General features: G+C 45.1%; 1 protein-coding gene across 2 annotated transcripts in view; it reads right to left on the bottom strand.

Moving 5' to 3' along the window:
* Positions 1–480: 480 nt before the first annotated feature.
* The window catches only part of PNKP (polynucleotide kinase 3'-phosphatase), a 46,594-nt gene continuing 25,365 nt past the window's right edge, over positions 481–21,709 (bottom strand). Inside the window, exons 12-16 of one of the 2 annotated variants that reach the window (XM_056542683.1) lie at positions 8,436–8,497; positions 8,192–8,301; positions 6,010–6,097; positions 5,869–5,930; positions 481–3,220 (exon numbers count right to left, since the gene is read on the bottom strand). In XM_056542683.1, coding sequence (XP_056398658.1) covers positions 3,100–3,220; positions 5,869–5,930; positions 6,010–6,097; positions 8,192–8,301; positions 8,436–8,497 — 443 coding nt within the window. In that variant the 3' untranslated portion in view covers positions 481–3,099. The remainder of the gene's footprint in view (positions 3,221–5,868; positions 5,931–6,009; positions 6,098–8,191; positions 8,302–8,435; positions 8,498–21,709) is intronic. The other variant, XM_056542682.1, reaches the window with a different exon arrangement.

Below are 21,709 nucleotides of genomic sequence, written 5' to 3'. Positions count from 1 at the left end.
GACCGAGCACAGCAAAGCAGACTGAGGTAAGAAGTGAATGCATGGTGAGTGAGGGCGGGCTTAGTGCTTGCCTTGGACATGCCCTTTCCTGAGCAGTGGATGTCAGAATGAGTGAGCAGCAGAACAGAGTGATGATTTGTGAGCCAAATTCTGAAGCTAGACACATAAAGAAGACATAAAAAGAATCTGCATGACCTAGTGAGTAACATAAAGAAGCATTATTCTTTTCTGTCATATGACAGGTACGCTTTAATAAAAACTTGTACTCACCTGCTGCCATTTCCCCCCTGGTGTTAGTCCTGATGCTTAGAGCCTCAAGTCATCCAGCTAATCTTTCACTACCTAAAGCACCAGGGAAGCTGTCCTAAAGCACAAAATACCCTTGATGTCTAGTTATTACCAGTTACCTCTCCATCCATTTAGACCTCCAATAAAAAAAGTATATAGACTTCTATTCCACTTTATCATTAATCCCCAACATTCAATCTGTTTGGATTGAAACTGCATGAAAAAAAAAGGTAAGACGCAGGATTTTAACAAACAAATGTAGCAATTTTATTGTTTAGTATACCCTGAGACACAGATCCTGAATTTTACATTTTCATATCACAGGCAATAGTTTCACTGCTTTTAGAAATATGAATTCCTTATAGGTGTTTTCCAGGCCTAACAAAAAATTGCAGGTGGGCAGATATTTGGAGCGTACGGTGTCCATTTTAGGACATCATCAATCGTCAGCCGTACCTCAGGCAAAACAGCGTCCCGCCTCCTCCCTCGGACCAATCGCCATCAGGCGTCAGCCGCAACTCCCTCCTTTGTCATCCTAAAGTCTCTCATCCAAAACTCCGTCATCCCTCAGACGAAAAACCTTGTTGCAGTGTAGCGGAGCCGAGTCAGTGTCGGCTCTCTGCTATACGGGTTCTGCTGTACATGGTATTCCATGTGGGCTCTGCTATACAGTGCTGTGCAGCATCGGCTCTGCTATGCGGCAGGAAGTTGCGCCTGGGGCATGACGGCGTTTTGGATAAGGGACTTTCGGATGAGGGAGTTGTGGCTGAAGGATAAGAGCGATTGGTGTGAGGGAGGAGGAGGGACGCCGTTTTGTCTGATGGAGGACGGAGTTGTGGCTGACGGCGATTGGTCCGAGGGAGGAGGCAGGACGCTGTTTTGTCTGACGGAGGACAGAGTTGCGGCTGACGACTGACGGCGATTGGTCTGAGGGGGGAGGAGGAGGGGCGCTGTTTAGTCTGACGGAGGATGGAGGTATGGCTGACTATGTCCTAAAATGGACACCGTAGGAGCGGAAGTGCCTCAGAGATGGGACTAGCTTCGTGGTCATATGTACTTGTTGCTTATGTCCGGAATTGGCTGCAGCATCCTTGCACAGTGTATGGGGACGCCAGAGGGACACTGCCACCGCGTTCCAAAGAGGTACTGGTATTGGATTTGGAATGATTGGAAGACCCCTTTTCATACAGTGTATATTAGAGCACTCCGTTTTTGGATATTTAAATGCCTTTTATCAGTTTCATGATCTGTAGAACCCTTCTGGATGGAATGTATTGTACTGCTGGCAGCATGGTGGTTTAGCGGTTAGCGCTGGGATCCTAGGTTCAAATCCCACAACATCTGCAGGGAGTTTGTATGTTCTCACAGTGTTTGTGTGGGTTTCATCCCATGCTTTAAAGGGGTACTCTGCCCCTAGACATCTTTTCCCCTATCCAAAGATTAGGAGGTAAGATGTCTGGTCGTGGAGGTCCAGCTGCTGGAACCCCCGCGATGATGTCACGGCTCCGCCCCTCCTGACGTCACGCTACGCCCTCTCAATGCAAGACTATAGGCCACCACGCCCCCTCCCATAGTCTTGCATTGAGGGGGCGTGGCCGTGACGTCCCAACTCTCACCACCCGCTACAAGCATTCGCAACAAAATGTTCCAAACGCTGGGGCAGCGGCAAAAACCCTTTAAAACATACCAATTGGTGAATTTCATTTGTAAGCCCCAATGGGGACAGGGACAGCGCTGCAGTATCTGTGTGCGCTATACAAATAAATAATTACTATTCTTAATATTATTATTGTTCCTGAATACAATTCCAGAATGACAGTGAAGACAAAGAAATGGCTTGAATCATATTATAGTGCAGATTACTTGCCTTTCTAGGTTTCCAGAAATTGGTATGAAAATGGCCGCCATCATGGTGGGCACTGGTCACTGCATAAGATGCATAGAATACACAAAAGTTGGTATCATTTGTTTAAAAGTAAATATGTAAAGATTGTTTTTGGTTATTTAGGTATCTAGTGATTCTAGAACAGTGGTGGACCTCTACCTGTTGCAAAACTACAACTTTTAGCATGCCTATATGGCCAACGTTGGCTGTCCAGACATGATGGGAGTTGGAGATTTGCAACATCTGGAGGTCTGCAATATAGGGACCACAGCTTTAAGAGGAAGTGCGGGAGAAACAAAGACCCCCCTTCTGGGGACCAACATCCAGTCTTCTTGATATTAGCAATGCCAGCAGATTATCAGTGTGTTCCATTAGGAATCTGTGAAGAATTTTGTTTTTAATTAAACTCGCAGAACAGCCAAGGTACAAGAAGAGAAAATGTTCCAGGGTTTATTAAGTGTCTGCGTTAAGGGGACATATTTGAGCGATCTCAACAGCCTGTGCGAGAGCCAAGAAATGACATCATTGGCACGGGTGCAATGTCAAGAAGACATAAGGTGTCATTCAGTCTGCACTAACTCCTGTAATTGAGGGTCAGTCCCGGTAATGGATCTAATTTCTTCCACATTTCTAATGATTGTGATTATTTGCAGTCAGGACAATTGTATTTATTTAACAATAAGAACAATGTGCATTAGCAAGAAAAATTTGAAAAAAATAATAATAATTCTACAAATCAACAGCGCCACCAAGTGGTAAAAAATGAAGTTACAGAACCTTGATTTCTCGACTTTTCATCTGCTTTGAAGTCACCGATAAAAGAGCTTGTCTGGAGTGGCTTTGTCCTCTACAACATGTAAACTAAATTATTTAAGCTTCTTTTGCTTGGGTGATGACTGGTCCCAGATCATTGTAGAAGCTGTAACTCAGCCCTCTGAGAATTGCTCATACATGGCTTTTAGATCCGGATCTTTGAAATTTGGCACAAAGTTGATTTTAAGAATTTCACTAAAACCTTCGCTCAGAGAGGGAGCCACAAATTTACTTCTGTACAGAAAAAAAAAAAAGTAAAATAATGAAATTGTAATTATACTTTTGAGATGGCATATTAAATAGGCATTTATCTTAAAAACCTATAGGGGTGAAAATAACTTATTTCCTATCCACTGATGGGACTCCCCACGATCTCCTGTGGATAGGTGATAAGACTTTTTCACCTGACCACACCTTCAAAGGGGTATTCCAGCCAAAGATATCTTATCCCCTATCTAAAGGATAGGGGATAAGATGTCTGATCACGGGGGGCCCACTGCTGGGGACCCCCGCAATCTCCGTGCAGCATCTGAATTATATGAGGGGCTGCTGCTCCAGTCTCAGAAACCTCTGTGTGTCCGGGACTGGAGAAGTGATGCCACGCCCCCTCCAATCATGTTTATGGGAGGGGGCGTGACGGGGGGGCGTGGCATCACTTCTCCAGTAGACATGAATGGAGGGGAGCGTGAATGCGGGTGCTGCATGGAGAGCCCCCGCGATCAGACATCTTAGGCTGCTTTCACACTATATATATTCTCCGTCCGTTAACAAAACCATTAAAAACGTCCATTAAACGGCCGTTACAAAATCCCATTATAGTCTATGGGATTTTTATATTACCCGTCTTAACCCGTCATAGCTTGTTATTAATAAAGGACGTTATTTTTTGACGGGAGAAATAGTGCATTTCTCCCGTTAATTTCTCCCGTCACAAAATAACGTCCGTTATTAATAACAGGTTAAAAAGGGAAATGTAAAAATCCCATAGATAAATGGGATTTTGTAACAGTCGTTTTTAATGGTTTTGTTAATGGGTCATTATAATGGATCTTTTAAAACAGAGAATTCTATAGTGTGAAAGCAGCCTTATCCCCTGTCCTTTGGCTGGAATATCCCTTAAAGTGGAAGTCAACACTTGACCACCAATTATAGGCCCCAAAATTATGAGCTAATTACTTAACATTTCTTTAAAAGGGCAAAGCTCACTTTTCTTGCTACATGGCTCTAAATTACTTACACAGAGGTTTACAAAAGGTTACTTTGGGGGAAGTGGACGAAACCATATAGTGGCATGTGTTTTTAGGACCAATTGTAATTTTTAAGGGGCACCCATTGTTCTACGATAAGATGCCATTCACTGCAGTAATACTGACTTGCTAACTTTATTCTGCAGGTCAGTACAATTACAGCAACACTTTCTAAATGTGAGGGGGAAAAAAAAAACATAAAATGAAATTGCTGTTCATCACCATATTCTGACCCCTACAGCTTTAGTTCTTTTCATCTATGGAGGTGTGCGAGTTATTGTTTTTTGTCGAGTTATCTGTAGTTTTTATTGGTGTTATTTTGACAGGGTGTAATTGGAGAACAGTCGTGGCTGGCTGAGAAGCCTTTGCAAGGTTCACTATGCCCCCTGGCTGTCATGAAACCAAACCGCACCCTGAAACTGTGTTGTGGGCATGCAGGGTGGGGTCAACAGGGCTGACCCAAGGCTGTTAAACACCTACATGTCATAGTCGCTATTAACCACTTTTAGGGAGTTAAGGGGCTGGGATCAGTAATCTATAATTGTAGGTAGCAGCTGCCATGTACGGACCTCAGAGCTTCTGTGCCCCGTCCCTACTCTCTAACCCAACATTTCAATAACCAAAAAAGCAAAACACAAAATGACAAATAAATAAAAAAAACTTTTGACATGTCACAATCTGCATTTACTCCTCTAGTTGCACGAGACAGGCCCCATTATAAGTCTATGGAACCGTTCTAGTAAAACTGGACAGAAGTCGAAGCAACTCGGAGAATGAAGAGCACAGCACCACACCTCTTCCTACTTATGGTCGGTGGAGGTCTCAGCACTGAGACACTGATTGGCCAAAGCTATTGACAGGTCTTTGTGACATGTCAAAAGTTTATTTATTTATTTTTTTTTAAACTGGGACACATTAAAGTGGAGATATAAAAGAATAAAAAAAAAATAATTTATTTACATTTTTTTAAGAACAGAGCCCCTCTTGTCTATGGGCTAAGTCTAAGGGTGCATGCACACCATGTTTTTGCAATACAGTTCCCGTATCAGGTTTTTGAGGAAAAACGGATTCCTGACTAAACTATCAAAACGTGTGTACAAATTTCAACCCGTATACTGTTAAAAACCATTTGCGGTTTGAAAAATGTCCGGTTGCATCTGTTTTTTAATAAAAAAATGTATAAGTTTTTAACTTTCACTCCATTTTGAATAAAGTTTCACTTAAACTGTGTGGTGTCGAACCGTATGGAGCCGTAAGCACATATGGTTCTGTACAGTTCCCATTGACTCCCATGTTTTAAAAAAACGTATACGGTTTAATACTGTTTCACCTGGACCAAAAAACGTGGTAGACTACGGTTTTGGGTACGGGTAAAAAAACAGACAAAACCATATAAAGACGCAAAACGGACTAAAATAGATGATGCGTTGGACATACGGTTTACAATGTTAAGTCAATGCATACGATTTTCTGTACGGTTTTTACCTTGAAACCGTTTACGGGAACTGTATAGCAAAAAGGTGGTGTGCATGCACCCTAATATTGCAGGTAAGTCTCATAACTTAGCTACATTATCAAACAATATGGAAATTCCAAATTCCAACATTTGCGCCATAACCATTGTTAATAACTTACTTGTAGCTATTGATGACCATGTCATTTACTGAAACATGTCCTTTACTGGTCATCTCCCGGAACTGTGAACAAGTAAAGGATTGTTACGTAGAGTCATAAACTAGGGACGTGATATCTGGGGGACTATGTATTCACACCTACCCGATTGTTGTGCTTGGCAATTTCAAGAGGTGCTGTGAAGAGGAAGCATCGGACCGGGACGCCTGCCTTCTGTGCACAGCTGATATATCTGATGTATTGTAGGAGGAGATCACATTACGTATGGGAAATAAACATACAATATATATATACATAGAATTCCATTTGTGATGTTTGAAAAGCAGAGCAAAACTTTAGAGGTAACAGGAATTTGCGTGTCGCTGAATGGGACGGACACAATACAGGTGCGAGGACTTGAGAAAAAAAACCTTTATTAACCAAGATGCAACGCGTTTCACTGCACAAGCGCAGCTTCCTCAGGCATATCAGGTACAAGCAATGATAAGGTTATATACCACTGGATTAACCCTTGCATATCAACAGCAGAACACTTGTAAATAATATATCTATATAAATATAAATAAAATATGCATATTCAAGATTGCTTCTTAGAGTAAAAATAGATTTAAAAATATATATATATATATACTAATTATAACCAATATATATATTACAAAAAAAACAAAAAAAATATACAAGAAAATGGTCAAGCGCTGCAGGTGAACGGGATAAAGCGAATAAACGCTGGTTCCCGTACACAGTAAGATGTTTCATGGTATACAATGTCAAACCTCCTACAAACATAAGATACATAACATAGTAAATACTATATAATCTAAAATAGAATATACAATTGTTATATATATATATAACAAAAAAAAACAATTATATATAACAATTGAATTATATTAAAACGCTACTTTTGGATAAATTACCGAGTATTTTCTATTGTTTCATTCAACCCCGAATGCGCTAACGTGTCAAGTTTGTGAGTCCAAAAGGATTCTCTATGTATTAATTGCTTATATCCGGTGAATCACTAGGAATAAGCTCAATAATTTTTAGATTCAAAGAATCTAGTGAACCCTGGTGTACAGTACTGAAATGTCTCGATACACTATGGATTAGAAAACCATGTTTTATATTCCACCTATGTTTATTAATACGGAACCGCACTGTCTGAATATTTATTTTTATCCTTTTTTAATTATTATTTTTTTTAATATACACATTACAAAACCCAATACCTTTTCCAAAGTTCTGTTTATATCAATATCCACCCTATCCCAAGTACATTAATCCTCTGAGGAGCGAGGGGTCCGGAGGGTCAGGAGACCACCACTTAATCCCTCTTATATTTTATTCACCCTCTAAATTTCCCTTTTTACCTTACACTTATTATTTTCTTTTTCCTAAATCAACCATAGTAGATTAAGCATATACTCCTTCTATTTTACAGTTCCTTACAACCTGTCCTCCAAGCCCCTCGCCCCCTTACATCATAGTTCTATCACATTATCAAAACCAAACCCCCTAAATATTATAAATGTTTGTAACACAAATATAAGGCAGTGTTTCCCAAACAGGGTGCCACCGGCTGTTGCAAAACTACAACTCCCAGCATGCCCGGACAGCCGAAGGCTGTCCGAGCATGCTGGGAGTTGTAGTTTTGCAACAGCTGGAGGCACCCTAGTTGGGAAACACTGCACTAAGGACTAGCAGTTATCATTCGCTTTGTCAATAGGGTGTGTCTAACACTGTCAGATCATGCAGGAACACGCCATATTAATAAGGGTAATGGTAACATCCATTGTATTTATACATTTCCAGGAGGAATAAGAGAGGGACAGCATAATGCAGAGTTCTTAGAAACGATTCTCTGGAAGTAGTAGTCCAGTGCTGAAAAACTTATCCCCTATCCTAAGGATAGGGGATAAGTTTCAGATCGCGGGGGGGGGGGGGGGGGGGGGGGGGGGGCGACCCCTGGGTCCCCTGCGATCTCCTGTACGGGGCCCCGGCTCGCTGACCAGATAGCAGGTGTCGACCAACGCACGAAGCAGCGGCCAACATGACCCTTCAATACATCGCCATGGCAGAGCCGGAGATTGCCGAAGGCAGCGCTCTGTCTCTGCCATAGAGTTGTATTGAGGGGACATGTCAGTTGCCGCTTGGTGCAGCGCCGCCGGGGCCCCGTACAGGGGATCGCGGGGGGGCCCCAGCGGTCGGTCCCCCCCGTGATCTGAAACTTATCCCCTATCCTTAGGATAGGGGATACGTTTTTCAGCACTGGACTACTCCTTTAATTTACTAAAACAGATGAAATGCATTACAGTCACATACTAACCGGCTGCGAGATTCCACATCAGGGTTGGTGTTATCAATTACTATACTCTTGCCTTTTTTCAGAGCGTCCTCACAGGCTGCAACACACTTCTGCCACGTTCCAAGTGTGTCCTATAACAACACATACATATCAGGATACCAGGCAAACCTCAGTTTCACTTTCAATTTGGGTGTACAAGATACAGCACGTCATAATCTTATGAATATGCAAAGATTTGTTATGTCATATTGTTATATCGACTCACCCTGTTGGCATACGCATAACCTTTTGGCGCCAGGTGTTCTTTTATAAAAGTAGATTTTCCAGCTAGGAATAAAAAATAAAAAAAAACAGATAAATATACAATGCATTCGGAAAGCCTTCAGACCCTTTCACTTTTTTCACATTTTGTTATGTTGCTCCTTGAGCTAAAATAAAAAGTAAAATAAAAGAAAACAAGTTTTCCCCATCATTCTGCGCTCAATTCTACATAATAATAATGAAAAATCCTACAGAAAAACCTTAATTAAATGTACAAATAAAAATAGGCTCCGATTTATCAAAGAATGTCTATGGTAGAGCTATTTTCCCACGTTTATTTGGGTGGTGGGTTTGACTAGCGTGCATCTTATTTATCACGAAGGTGCAGCAGGATGATGAATTTTGCGCAGCTCTGCTGTGGTGGGAAAAGCTCTACCACATACACTTTTTCTAGACACTTGTGAGGGAGGGAAGTAGACACTTTCCCGGGTAATGAATTTGGCAGATTAGGTGTTTTTACTTACTTGCCCAGAGCTGCCTGGACATTTTTACTTGCATTTTAGATGCTACAATCAAATTTGATTGCGGTATCTAAGGGGTTAAAGCCGGGCATCACCTTGATCAGTGTCTGGCATTGGAGATGGGTCCTGGTGGCAGATAGCCGCCAGGACCACCCAGCCATGACCCGTGATCAGCTCCTGAGCACGTGTCATAGAAGGGGAGTGGGACAATGTCGTCCACAAGGGGTTAAAGGTTGAATTGCGGAAGGTAGAAGTGATTCTCACGTCTACTGGTAGGTGGTGTGGATTGGGCCTAACAAAGTACATTTGCGCACAAAATAGCGACTTTTGACAAAAGTCGCAAATGATAAATACGTGAGCACTGCATGGTCAAAAAGAAAAAGTTCTACAGGTAGACAAAAAGAGTGAAACTGTCTATATGAAAAGACGCATAAAAGTCGCTAAATATGCTGCTTGCGCCTGAACTGCGCCAAAACATAAACTAAAAAAAATAATTCTAAAAGCAATGAGAAATCTGCCCCATAATCTTTATTGAATCTATATAATTCATTGGCCCTTATTTACTAAGAGTGTTGTGTAGGTTTCTTTGTGGGTTTTAATTCCCTACAATTTATTTTCCACGGTATTTACTAACGTTTCGCTACATTTTCCACTTTCCCTACACTTTGCTTTTTTTACACATGCTCTGATCTGTCTGGTTTTCCTCAGCTCAAATCCACCACATTTTCTGTGGAAACCTTAGTAAATATATTGGGATTTTGTGAAAATGTGGGGAACACGACCCTTTTCGGTGACCACGCCCCCTTTCCCCGATGACCATGCCCCCTCTTCAGGTTTTCTTAGCAAAATGGAGAGTTAGTCTGGGTTTTTTCAATTCTGGCGCAAATTCTTGCACGGACAGAATTTCTGTCGCAATGCGCCAAAATCTGGCGCACAACCCGACAAAACATGTCAGATTTGCCATAGTAAATGAGGGCCAATGTATGTGTGTGTATATGTGTATGTTCCAGCATCACGTCCAAATGGCTGAAGATATTAACATGAAACTTGGCACACGTTACTTATAAGTCAACAACAAACATAGGATAGGTAAATTTAACCCTTATTCACCCCTATTTGCCAGGGTCGGGGTTTTTGTTTAAAGTCCCATACAAGTCTATGGGAAATATATGTTACTGCATAACTTCCAAACGGCTGGAGATATTTCGATAATACTTGGTCACATGTTACTTATATGTCCACTTAAAATATAGGATAGTTAATTTAACCCTTAACTACCCTCATTTGTGAGGGTCGGGGTTTTTGTTTAAAGTCCCATGCAAATCTATGGGAAATGTATGTTCCTTTGCTTTGTATAATTATATTGCTACGCTATAAAATGAATGAAAGTAAATTTATGTTAGAGCTACATCACAATTAGTGTTAATTTTGTTATGACTTTGTTTACAAGTATGATACAATCATATAACAATTATTACATAACAACTATAACAAAGCCTTTTAACTAAATAAATGAAAAACCCAATAAAAATTTAGTTCAAACGGAAATGTATGTTCCCACATAACTTCCATACGGCTGGAGATATTTCAATAATACCTGGTACACATATTACTTATATGCCACATAAAAATATATGATAGTAAAATTAACCCTTACCTACACCCTTATATAAAAGATGGGTTTTTGTTTCAAGTCCCATGCAAGTATATGGGACTTCCAGTACCTTACTCCACAAGCTCCGCTCTGCATCTCCTGGTGAATGTGTCAGTCCGGCTTGCAAGCCACACCCCATCTCACAAATACACGCCCACTGTTTAAGCCCCACCCCTTTTATTCTCTACCCTTTTTGTGTATCAGTTTGGTTTGCAAATCACACCCAGTCCCACAAAGCCATGTCCCCTTCTATTTTCAGCTTGCAATATCTTCATCACAAATCAGTCCCACCTGAGGACAGGATATGAGGATGGGACATAAGGATGGGATATAAGGACATCATATGAGGACGGGATATGGGGTCGGGATATGAGGTCAGGATATGAGGACGGGATATGAGGACGGAATATGAGGATGGGATATGGGGTCGGGCTATGGGGTCAGGAGTTGAGGGCGGGCTATGAGGACGGGATATGAGGTCGAAATAGGAGGAAGGGCTATGAGGACGGGATAGGAGGTCGACATATGAGGACGGGATATCAGTTTGAGATATGAGGACGGGATAGTAAGTCGAGATATGAGGATGGGATACGAGGACGGGATATGGGGACGAAATATGGGGGCGGAATATGACAATAATATATGAGGACGGGATATGAAGTCAAAAGCTTCCTCCTTTGTTGATTTTCCTCCCCAACATGGATTAGGAAGGAAAAAAACAGGCAACGCCGGGTACTCAGCTAGTTATCATATACAGTACAAGGATAAAATTCATAAAATCAGAATGCACAAGGACAACAAAGAAAATTCCACTGGGCAAATCATGAGACAAACATTGGGGCACAAGGAAAATTATCTTCTCATAGTGAGAGGTATATATGTTACCTAAAGTGCAGGGTATAAACCATTATATGGTGTGCATATATTGTATAGATATACATAAACAGGTGCAGTGCAACCTATAGTAACAGTACATATATTGGACAATAAGCCAAAGTGGCTCTATATTGCACCGGTATAATATAAGTGTATTTAAATAACCAAGTGATAGTCCGGTATAATGCAAATGTATCCAAACGGGCAACAACAAAACCCAAGTAATTCATGAAAAGTTGACCAGTTGCCATAGCAACCAGTTAGATCGCTTCTTTAATTTTTAAAAAGCCTTTTGAAAAATTAAACAAGCTATCTGATTGATTGCTATGGGCAACTGGTCAACTTTACCTCTACACAGGTTTTGATAAATCTCCCCCCATTACCTTTTTGAAGGCCTAGTCTGAGGTCCAGAGTGCTCTTGATCAGGTTTCCATTCAGAATATATCTTACTTTGCTTCATTCAGCTTTACCTAAACCCTGACCAGTCTCCCTGCCATAACCACTGAAAACATCTCCACCTTATGACGTCACCACCATGCTGTAGGGATTTTATAGGGCAGGTGATTAGCAGTGCCTGTTTCCTTTAGACAAGAAGCCTTAAAGTTTAGTCTTGGTTTCCTCAGACCAGAGAATCTTGTTATAGCTTTTATGTCTCTTATACTAAGGAGAGGCTTCCTTCTGGCCACTGTGCCATACAGTACAGATTGGTGAGGTGGCCAGCTCTAGAAAGAGTCCAAACTTCTTCCATTTAAGAATTATGAAGGATACTGTGCTCTTCTACAATCCTTTCTCTTTGCAGGCAGTTCTTTCCTGCTCATGGCTTGGTTATTGCCCTAATGCATTGTCAGCTATGAGACCTTCTAAAAATAGCACTGCGTCTTTTTTAAAATCCTGTCTATATCACCTGAATTTCCCGCAGGTATCTCTAATCATGGTGTAGGAACATCTCAGAGACGATCAAGAAAATTAGGAGACCTTAGAGCTAAATATCAACCGTCATAGCAAAGGGTCTGAATACTAATGTCCAGGAATAGTTTAACTTTTTCCTTTTTAATAAATTTGCTAAGATTTCAAGGATTATTTTTTCACGTTTTCATTATGGGGTATTGAGTGCAGAAAGATGGGAAAAACCTGATTTCTTTTTTTCTTATTTTAGCACAAGGCCACACAACAAAATGTGAAAAAGGGTAAAGGTTCTGAAAACCTTTCAAATGCATTGTACGGTTCTATCATATAAGCATTAAAGGAGTACTCCGCCCCTAGACATCTTATCCTCAATCCAAAGGATTAGGGAATAAGATGTCTAGGGGCAGAATACGCCTTTAAGGGTCTATTTACATGTACAGCGTCCTACGCAGATTTGATGTGCTGGTTTTAGAGTTATGTTCACTTAGTTTACATTGAAATCTGCAGCTTCAAATCCTGCGCTTCAAACCCGTGCAGGATACTGTACATGTAAATTCACCATAAATGAGTATTCCCATTAAATTGAAGGAGGTGCAAGGCCAGCATACAGCTACAGTCATGGCCGTAAATGCTGGCACCCCAGAAATGTTTCAAGAAAAAGGAGATTTTTTAACACTTACCGTAAAATCTCTTTCTCGAAGGATCCATTGTGGGTGTATCTTGCTGTCTCTAGGAGGTGTGACACTATGGTAATAAAAAAAGTCAGCTCCTCCCAGCAGGATACACCCGCCTTCAGGCTCTGAGCTAGTCAGTTTAAGTTCCAGAGCAATAGGAGGAGACCAATAGGTCAAAGAAAGACCCAAACACTGTCCGAGAGCAAGAAGAAAAAACATAACTGAAAACACCCAAAGAGAACCAAAGGAAAAAACCCAAAAAGGGCGGGAGCTGTGTCCCCCAATGGATCCTTCGAGAAAGAGATTTTACGGTAAGTGTTAAAAAATCTCCTTTTCTCTATCGGCTCCATTGGGGGACACAGACTGTGGGCCGTACCAAAGCCGTCCCTTGGGTGGGCAGATAAGTAATCAGGCAGACGGCCGTTCCACGGCCGCCTGCAACACTTTACGGCCCAGACTAGCATCAGGCGCTGCGAAAGTATGAACTCGGTAAAAAATCTCGAGAAGTATGCAAAGGCAACCAGGTAGCCGCCTTGCAATCTGCGAGGCCGAGGCTCTACTCTGGAGAGCCCAGGATGCCCCAACAGAAAGTGTAGAATGAGCCACAACCCTGAAAGGAGGAACCTTCCCCTTACAGCGAAGGCTTCCGAAACGGCAGACCCGATCCACCGAGAATGGTAACCTTGGAAGCAGGTGGTCCCTTGCGACGACCTTCCGTAAGGACGAAACGAAAAAGTGATGGAGACATAAGACCGAACAGCTCGAACTACGTCCGGCTTGCGTAGTAAACGCTCCTTAGAATGAGAAGAAACCGGACAAAAGGACGGGAGGACAATGTCCACATTGAGGTGAAAGGCCGAGCCCATCTTAGGTAAAAAGGAAGGATCTGGCCGGAAAACGACCTTGTCCAGTTGGATCACCAGAAACGGAGAACGGCAGGAAAAAACTGCCAATTCAGACACCCTCCGGATGGAGGTGATAGCCACAAGAAATGCCACTTTCCAAGAAAGGAGGCAGAGAGACACCTCTCTAAGGGGCTCAAAGGGTGCACCCTGGAGGGCACTCAGAACCAAATTCAAGTCCTAAGAGGGAGAAGGTGACCGATAAGGAGAACAGCGCGCTCCACTCCTTGCAGGAAGGACCGGACATGAGGATTAGAAGCCAGGGGCCGCTGAAAAAGAACAGTAAGAGCCAAAACCTGACCTTTAAGAGAACTGAGAGACAACCGCAGTTCCAGCCCCGACTGCAAAAAGGAGAGAAAACAGGGGACCGAGAAGGTTACCGGGGCGAAGTCCTGAGCTTCACACCAACGAAAATAAGACCGCCAAGTACAGTGGTAAGTTCCTGCGGAGGAGAGCTTACGAGCCTTGAGCATGGTGTGAAAGACTGGGGAAGGGAACCCGCGGACCTCAAAACCGCGGTCTCAACCGCCACACCGTCAAATACAGCGACTGTAAATTGGGGTGGCAAAGAGGACCCTGAGATAGTAGGTCCGGGTGGGGCGAAAGGCGCAGAGGAGCGTCGACAGGAGCTTGACTACGACGGCGTACCACGACCTTCGGGGCCCATCTGGAGCTACCAGAATGGCGGAGACGTCCTCTGCCACGAGCTTCCTCAGCACCCTGGGAAGGAGGGGAAGAGGAGGGAACAGATAAGGTAGGGCGAACCCCGCCCAAGGAATCCCTAGGGCGTCCACAGCCAAAGCCTGAGGGTCCCGGACTTGGACACAAACCGAAGAATTTTCCGATTGTGCCAGAACGCGAAGAGATCCACGTCCGGAATGCCCCAGAGGCCGTAGCTGCGTGAAGACCTCCGGATGAAGAGACCACTCGCTGGGGCGGGCGAGGACCGACTGAGGAAGTCCGCTACTCAGTAGAGCACTCCCGGCATGTGAATTGCCGTAAAGGCCAGAACTCTGTTCTCCGCCCAGGTGAGAATCTTAGTCACCTCGGCCAAGGCTGCCGAGCTGCGAGTGCCGCCCTATCGATTTATGTACGCCACGGCCGTGGCGTTGTCCGACTGAACGCGGACAGGACAGGACTGAAGACGTGACTCCCAATGAAGAAGACAAATTCCAATATGTTAATCGGAAGAAGGGTCTCCGGAGGAGACCAGAGTCCCTGAACCGTCCAATCCCTGAACACGCCGCCCCAGCCCGACAGACTGGCATCCGCTGTAACAACCTGCCAGTGACGGGGAAGAAAGGAGCGAAGCCACCAGAGCGGAGACTGACGGACCCTGAGAGGGAGAACAATCCGACGATCGAGGGACAGAGGAGACCTGTGCCATCGAGAGAGAAACGCCAGTTGACGGGGGCGGTAAGAAAACGGCAAAGGTTACGGCCTCCATAGGTGCCACCATCCGACCCAGGACTTCCATACAGTGCGGATGGAGACTGATACCTGGGTCCGAAGGGAGCGGACCCCCGCCCGGAGCGCCAGGCGTTTGTCCGGCGGAAGACAAATTCGGGCAGAGGCCGGACGAATCGAAATTCCAGAACGGTTAGAGACTGGGTAGGACGGAGGACTGACACGTCCCGGTTGTCCATCCCCCCCGAGAGAATCAGGGTGTGGAGAGTGACGTCCAGGTTCTCCAGAGTCTGGGCTCTGGTTGGAGCCTTGATGAGAAGGTCGTCCAGATAGGTTATCACCGAGATACCCCTCGACCGTAACAAGCCCATCACTGGCGCAAGGATCTGTTAAGACCCAAGGAGCCGAGGCTAGACCAAAGGGGAGGGCTACGAATTGAAAATGCCCCTCCTGAAGCTCAAGCAGAGGTACTGATGATGGCCCGGAAATATTGGCAAATGGAGGTAGACATCCCTGATGTCCACCGATGAAGGAACTCCCCCCTGTTCCAGGGACGCCACCACCGAGCGGAGAGATTCCATTCGGAAGTGGCAGATGAGAAGGACACGGTTGAGACGCTAAAGGTCTAGGATTGGTCGCACAGAACCGTCCTTCTTGGGGACCACAAAAAGATTAGAATAGAAACCCCAAAAACGTTCCCCTGGAGGGGCGGGAACGATAACCCCCTGGAGAAGCAGAGACTGGGGAGCCACCCGAAATTGCTTCACCAGAGGAGGAGACGGGGGGCCCGGGATCGAAAGAAGCGATCCCTCGGAAGGGAGGCGAATTCGATCCGGTAAACGTTGGACACCACATCCCTGAATGTGTGTCCTGAATGTGTGAGGTCCAGATGTCTCGGAAAAAACAAGAGACGACCTCCCTCCCGAAAAGTGAGGTGGGGCCTCACTTCATGCAGAAGTGGGGTTGCGGTTGTCCGGTTTGGGCGGTTGGAGTCCGACTTCCAAAACGGCGTGCCCGGAACGAGGGAGCCAAATACTGGGGCCAGAGGTCCGAAGGACAAAAAGGAAAAGGACTTCCTTTGGGAAGTAGGGCGAGCCTTAGTGTGAGGAAACAAGGAACTCCTACCTCTCATTGCCTCAGAGAGAGAATCTCATCAAGGCGTTTGCCAAAAAGACGGCCGCCCGTAAGGAGAAGCTCAATGAGAGACCTTTGGAAGCCGCATCCGCATTCCAAGCTTTAAGCCACATAGAGTGGCGGAGGGCCGCTAGGTGACCCACGGCAAAGACAGAACAGCGGGCTGACTGCATGGAAGCTGTGCACAGAAAGTCCCCAGCTTTAGCGCATTGGAGAGCCAGAGCAGATAGATCGTCTGGGGTGGGGGGGGGGGTCCCGCTAAAATATCCTGATAGAGCTTTTGGCACCCTTCGACAGGGCCCTGAACACCCATGTCGAGGTGAAGATGGGAATAAGAGAAGAGCCAGCTGCTTCAGAAGCGAACTTCGCTAAAGATTCCATCTTTTTGTCCGCGGGATCCATGACGGCAGCGGCATCTGCCAGAGACAGTGTAGTCGCCCTAGAGATCCGGGAGATTGGTGGATCCACAGAGGGAGGGGAAGCCACCTTAGCGACAAGGTCCTTGTCAAATGGGTCATGCTCTTGAATTGTCTTGAATCCCGGGAATCTCTCGTCTGGATGTTTCCATGCGGATTCCAGAATGTCATCAAAGTCAGCGAGAGAGCTGAACCTGTTAGGTGCTGGCTTAGTACGATGAAAGGATACTTCTGGACAGACATCCGAAGATCCTGGGTCCTCCAAGGGAAAGGTGTCTCTTATGGCTGTCACCAATGAGATCACCATAGAAATTGAGTCCGAGCGGTCCTCTGTGTCAGATGCCGGTTCAGAAGCCTCGTCCACTAGTTCACCAGGGGCATGTGAATGAGTAGAGGCAGTCTTATAGAGGGCGATCCAGACCGGTACGCGGCTCTGGCGTGGCAGAGCGGCGACTCCGAGAAAGTCCTCTAGAGGAGCGACGTTTGTGCCCAGCTGATAGGGAGGGGCGGGACCCACGCGTCTATCCGAAGACTCAATGGAAGGGTACCCCTAGCACGCTTGTGAGAGCGTGAGGTACGAGGGGACAAAGAGCAGGCCCTCTCAGAGGTCCTGTGCCGGGATGACCCCTTCAAAGCGGCCAGTTCGCGGAAGGCCTCAGCCACCGAACGGGAGACTTGGGACAAGTCAGCCATACACTGGGTCAGGGAAGAAACCCAGGCTGGAGGAGCGGCTGAACCCACTGGACCGAAGGGGCATCAGGGGGCACCAGGGGGTCTGGGGGAGCAGAGGAGCATGCAGAGCCAGCGGGCTCAGCGGAGCCAGGCATCTAGGTATTACAGTGCTTACAGGTATAGTAAGTCACTAAATTCCCAGGTTTCTGTTTAGAGGGATGAACAGCCCTGGGTACGGACATAAAGGGTTAAAAAGGAGAAGGCAGGCACTTTCTTAACCAGATCTGTTTCCCTTACAGCTGTAGTGAGGAGACATTGCTCCGTGCAGCAGCTAGACTAATAAGGCCAGCCAATAGGGAAGGAGGGGCGTGCCTAGCACGAAGTAACTGACCCCTAAACACAGAGAATCGCGCCCACGGCGCTGATTGGGCGCTGCTTCGCGCCTCTGAGAGCTCCCCCCGGTCAGTGGGCGGAGCTACAGCGTCGGGGAAGAAGTGTCATGGCACCAGCTCCTTGTCCCGATCACCCATATAACTGTATATGCGCTCGGGGGAACAGAGCAGGCGGCAAAACTGGGCCGGCGCAGAAGCGCCCGGCTCATAACAGTGCCGCGGCTGCAGACGCGAATAAGGCGCTGTGAAGGAGATATGTGCGCTCGGGGCCAGAAATAAAGTACAACAGAGCCGGCGCTGAAGCGCCCGGCTCATAACAGCGCCGCGGCTGCAGCCGCACATAAGGCGCTGTGAAGAGAGAAAAGAGCCGGCACTTGAGCAGAAAAAGCGCCGTGGCTGACAGCCGCATATGAGGCGCTAAGTAGTGTCCAAAAACACACAACACACACAATAAAGGAATAATATATGCCCCCTCAGTAAAACTGCTCCCCCAGCAAATGCAGCCCCTGTTAAAAAAGCCCCAAAAACTGAGGTGGGCCAAAACAGGGGGTCTCCAGAGGTTGCGAGGCAGTACCTGTGGAAAAAGGTACTTACCTCAGTGAAGTCTTCAGCCAGCTTATGGTCCCTGCATCACGTCTGGCTGCTATGCGCGAGCGAGGCGAGCAGAGACATAGGGGGACCCGGACCCATGAGGTACCACCCAGGCACTGACCGTTAGCGAGGGGGGGTTAACAGCGCATATACGCAATGTCTGTGCCCCCTTACTCGCAATGGGGAAACAGGGAACCGCAGTCCCTGAGTCCCCACCTGAAAACAGAAAAGAAAAGGAATTAAAAAACTAACACGTCCCTAACTAGGAAAACAAAAAATCAGAAGACCTGGTCTGGAGCAAACCAGACCACATCCACCTCCTCAGACACTAAGCTTAAACTGATTACCTCAGAGCCTGAAGGCGGGTATATCCTGCTGGGAGGAGCTGACTTTTTTTTATTACCATAGTGTCACACCTCCTAGAGACAGCAGCATACACCCCACGGTCTGTGTCCCCCAATGGAGCCGATAGAGAAATGAAGTATTTCTCACAGAAAAGGATTGCAGTAACACATGTTTTGCTATACACATGTTTATTCCCTTTGTGTGTATTGGAACTAAACCAAAAAATGGAGGAAAAAAACCAAACTGGACATAATGTCACCAAACTCCAAAGATGGTCTGGACAAGATTATTGGCACCCTTTCAAAATTGTGGAAAAATAATATTGTTTTAAGCATGCGATGCTCCTTTAAACTCACCTGAGGCAAGTAACAGGTGTGGGCAATATAAAAATCACACCTGAAAGCAGATAAAAAGGAGAGAAGTTCACTTGGTCTTTGCATTGTGTGTGTGCCACACTAAGCATGGACAACAGAAAGAGGAGAAGAGAACTGTCTGAAGACTTAAGAACCAAAATTGTGGACTGATTTAGTTATTTTTTCCAAAGGGTGTACAACCAAATGTTAAGTTAAGGGTGCCAATAATTTTGTCCAGCCCATTTTTGGAGTTTGGTGGGACATTATGTACAATTTGTTTTTCTTCCTCCCTTTTTTGGTTTAGTTCCAATACACACAAATGGAATAAACATGTGTATAGCAAAACATGTGTTACTGCAATCCTTTTCTGTGAGAAATACTTCATTTTTTTGAAAAATTTCAGGGGTGCCAACATTTACGGCCATGACTGTATATCATTTTCACTGTTATCTCATAGCAACACCATGTTCACCTGGTTGTTTGGGGGAACTACAGTCACCTCTATTCTCTTAATAGGGACCATCCTTTAGTAAAGGGGTTATGTGTTGAAAAGATCTTTTAAGAATTATGAAACCCCAACAATGAGATATACTAAAGTTAATGTAAATGCTCATCTCATTTTGGGACAATTGGAATCAATTGGTGACCACTTTTTTCGATGGACAACTGTATATAATAGTAAGTCGCAATTTGCAGTCCTGTTGACTGTATGAAAAATGCATAAATAACGGATCTCGGAAAGTGTAATTGTGCGGCAAGGGGGAATTTCAGAATTACCATCTCAATTAAATCTGTCAATATTTCATGAAATATAATTTGCTCATACTCTACCTCATAGCTGGCAGGCAGCCCAGAATGTGCCTCCATTTTTAAGATGGAATTACATCACAGGTCCATTTTGCAGGAGCTTGGCCTCTGATTTCACAGTATATGATATCATTATGTCCTCAAGCTTCAGAGCAGACATTCATGCTAGTCTCTAGTACAGGGTTTTTCGACCAGGGTGCCTCCAGCTGTTGCCAAACTACAACTCCCAGCATGCCCGGACAGCCTTTGGCTCTCCGGGCATGCTGTGAGTTATAGATTTGCAACAGCTGGAGGCACCCTGGTTGGAAAACACTGTTCTAGTAGCTGAGTGTATAATATGCACTACATCCCTCCTGCCTTTCTGTTCTACATGAATGGTACATACTGGAAGTGGCCCTAACAGCAATTCAGCTGTATGGACCCTATTTGAGAATACCAGGGAATATACAGATGGGAAATGATATATATATATATATATAGGGGTCAGTACTTTCCTCAGGGAGAGGACACCTCTTCAGGTGTAACAGAGATTCAGGTTAGGCCAATTCGCACTTCGCAGGCATTCTGCGGAGTGCTAATTGGCCTAACCTGAATCTCTGTTACACCTGAAGAGGTGTCCTCTCCCTGAGGAAAGTACTGACCCCGTTTAAAGCCTCAGGCCTCTCACCACAGCCAAGCCAGATCACCCTGCTCTGTACTGACGAGGGGCAAACACCCCGAAACAGCTGTCTGCAGATGGGTCGAAACTTCCCTTTTGGGGAGTAGTCTGGCTTGGCATAAATCCCGTTCAGCTTTTTATATTCCTTAACAGGAGCTAAGCTGATACCAGGGAACACTACCTGAAAAGGTTGTGTAATGAGCTGCTTTGCATATTCCTATATATATATATATATATATATATATATATATATATATATATATATGTATATATACTAGCTGAGTACCTGGCGTTGCCCGGTTTTTCCTTCCTAATCCCTGTTTGGCAATAAAATAAACAAAGGAGGAAGCTTTTGACTTCATATCCCGTCCTCATATATTGTTGTCATATCCCAACCCCACATCCCGACCTCCTATCCCGTCCTCCTTTCTCGACCTCCTATCCCGACCTCCCATCCCCACCTCCTATCCCGACCTCCTATCCCGTCCTCCTATCCCGTCCTCCCATCCCGTCCTCCCATCCCGTCCTCCCATCCCGTCCTCCCATCCCGTCCTCCCATCCCATCCTCCCATCCCATCCTCCCATCCCATCCTCCCATCCCATCCTCCCATCCCGTCCTCATATCCCGACCCGTAATATGTGTACCAGGTATTGAAATAGCTCCAGCCGTACGGAAATTATATGGGAACACACATTTCCCATTGATTTGCACGGTTTTTCCTTCCTAATCCTTGTTGGGGAGGAAAATCAACAGAGGAGGAAGCTTTTGACTTCATATCCCATCCTCATATATTGTTGTCATATCCCAACCAATGTCCCGACCTCCTATCCTGTCCTCCTATCCCGTCCTTATCCCGACCTCCTATCCCCGATCTCCTATCCCGACCTGTAATATGTGTAAAAGGAATTGAAATATCTCCAGCCGTATGGAAATTATATGGGAACATACATTTCCCATTGATTTGCATGG

This window comes from Hyla sarda, chromosome 10 (assembly GCF_029499605.1).
Source record: "Hyla sarda isolate aHylSar1 chromosome 10, aHylSar1.hap1, whole genome shotgun sequence".
In the NCBI taxonomy this organism is placed as follows: Eukaryota; Metazoa; Chordata; class Amphibia; order Anura; family Hylidae; genus Hyla; species Hyla sarda.
This window is presented reverse-complemented; position numbering and strand designations above follow the sequence as displayed.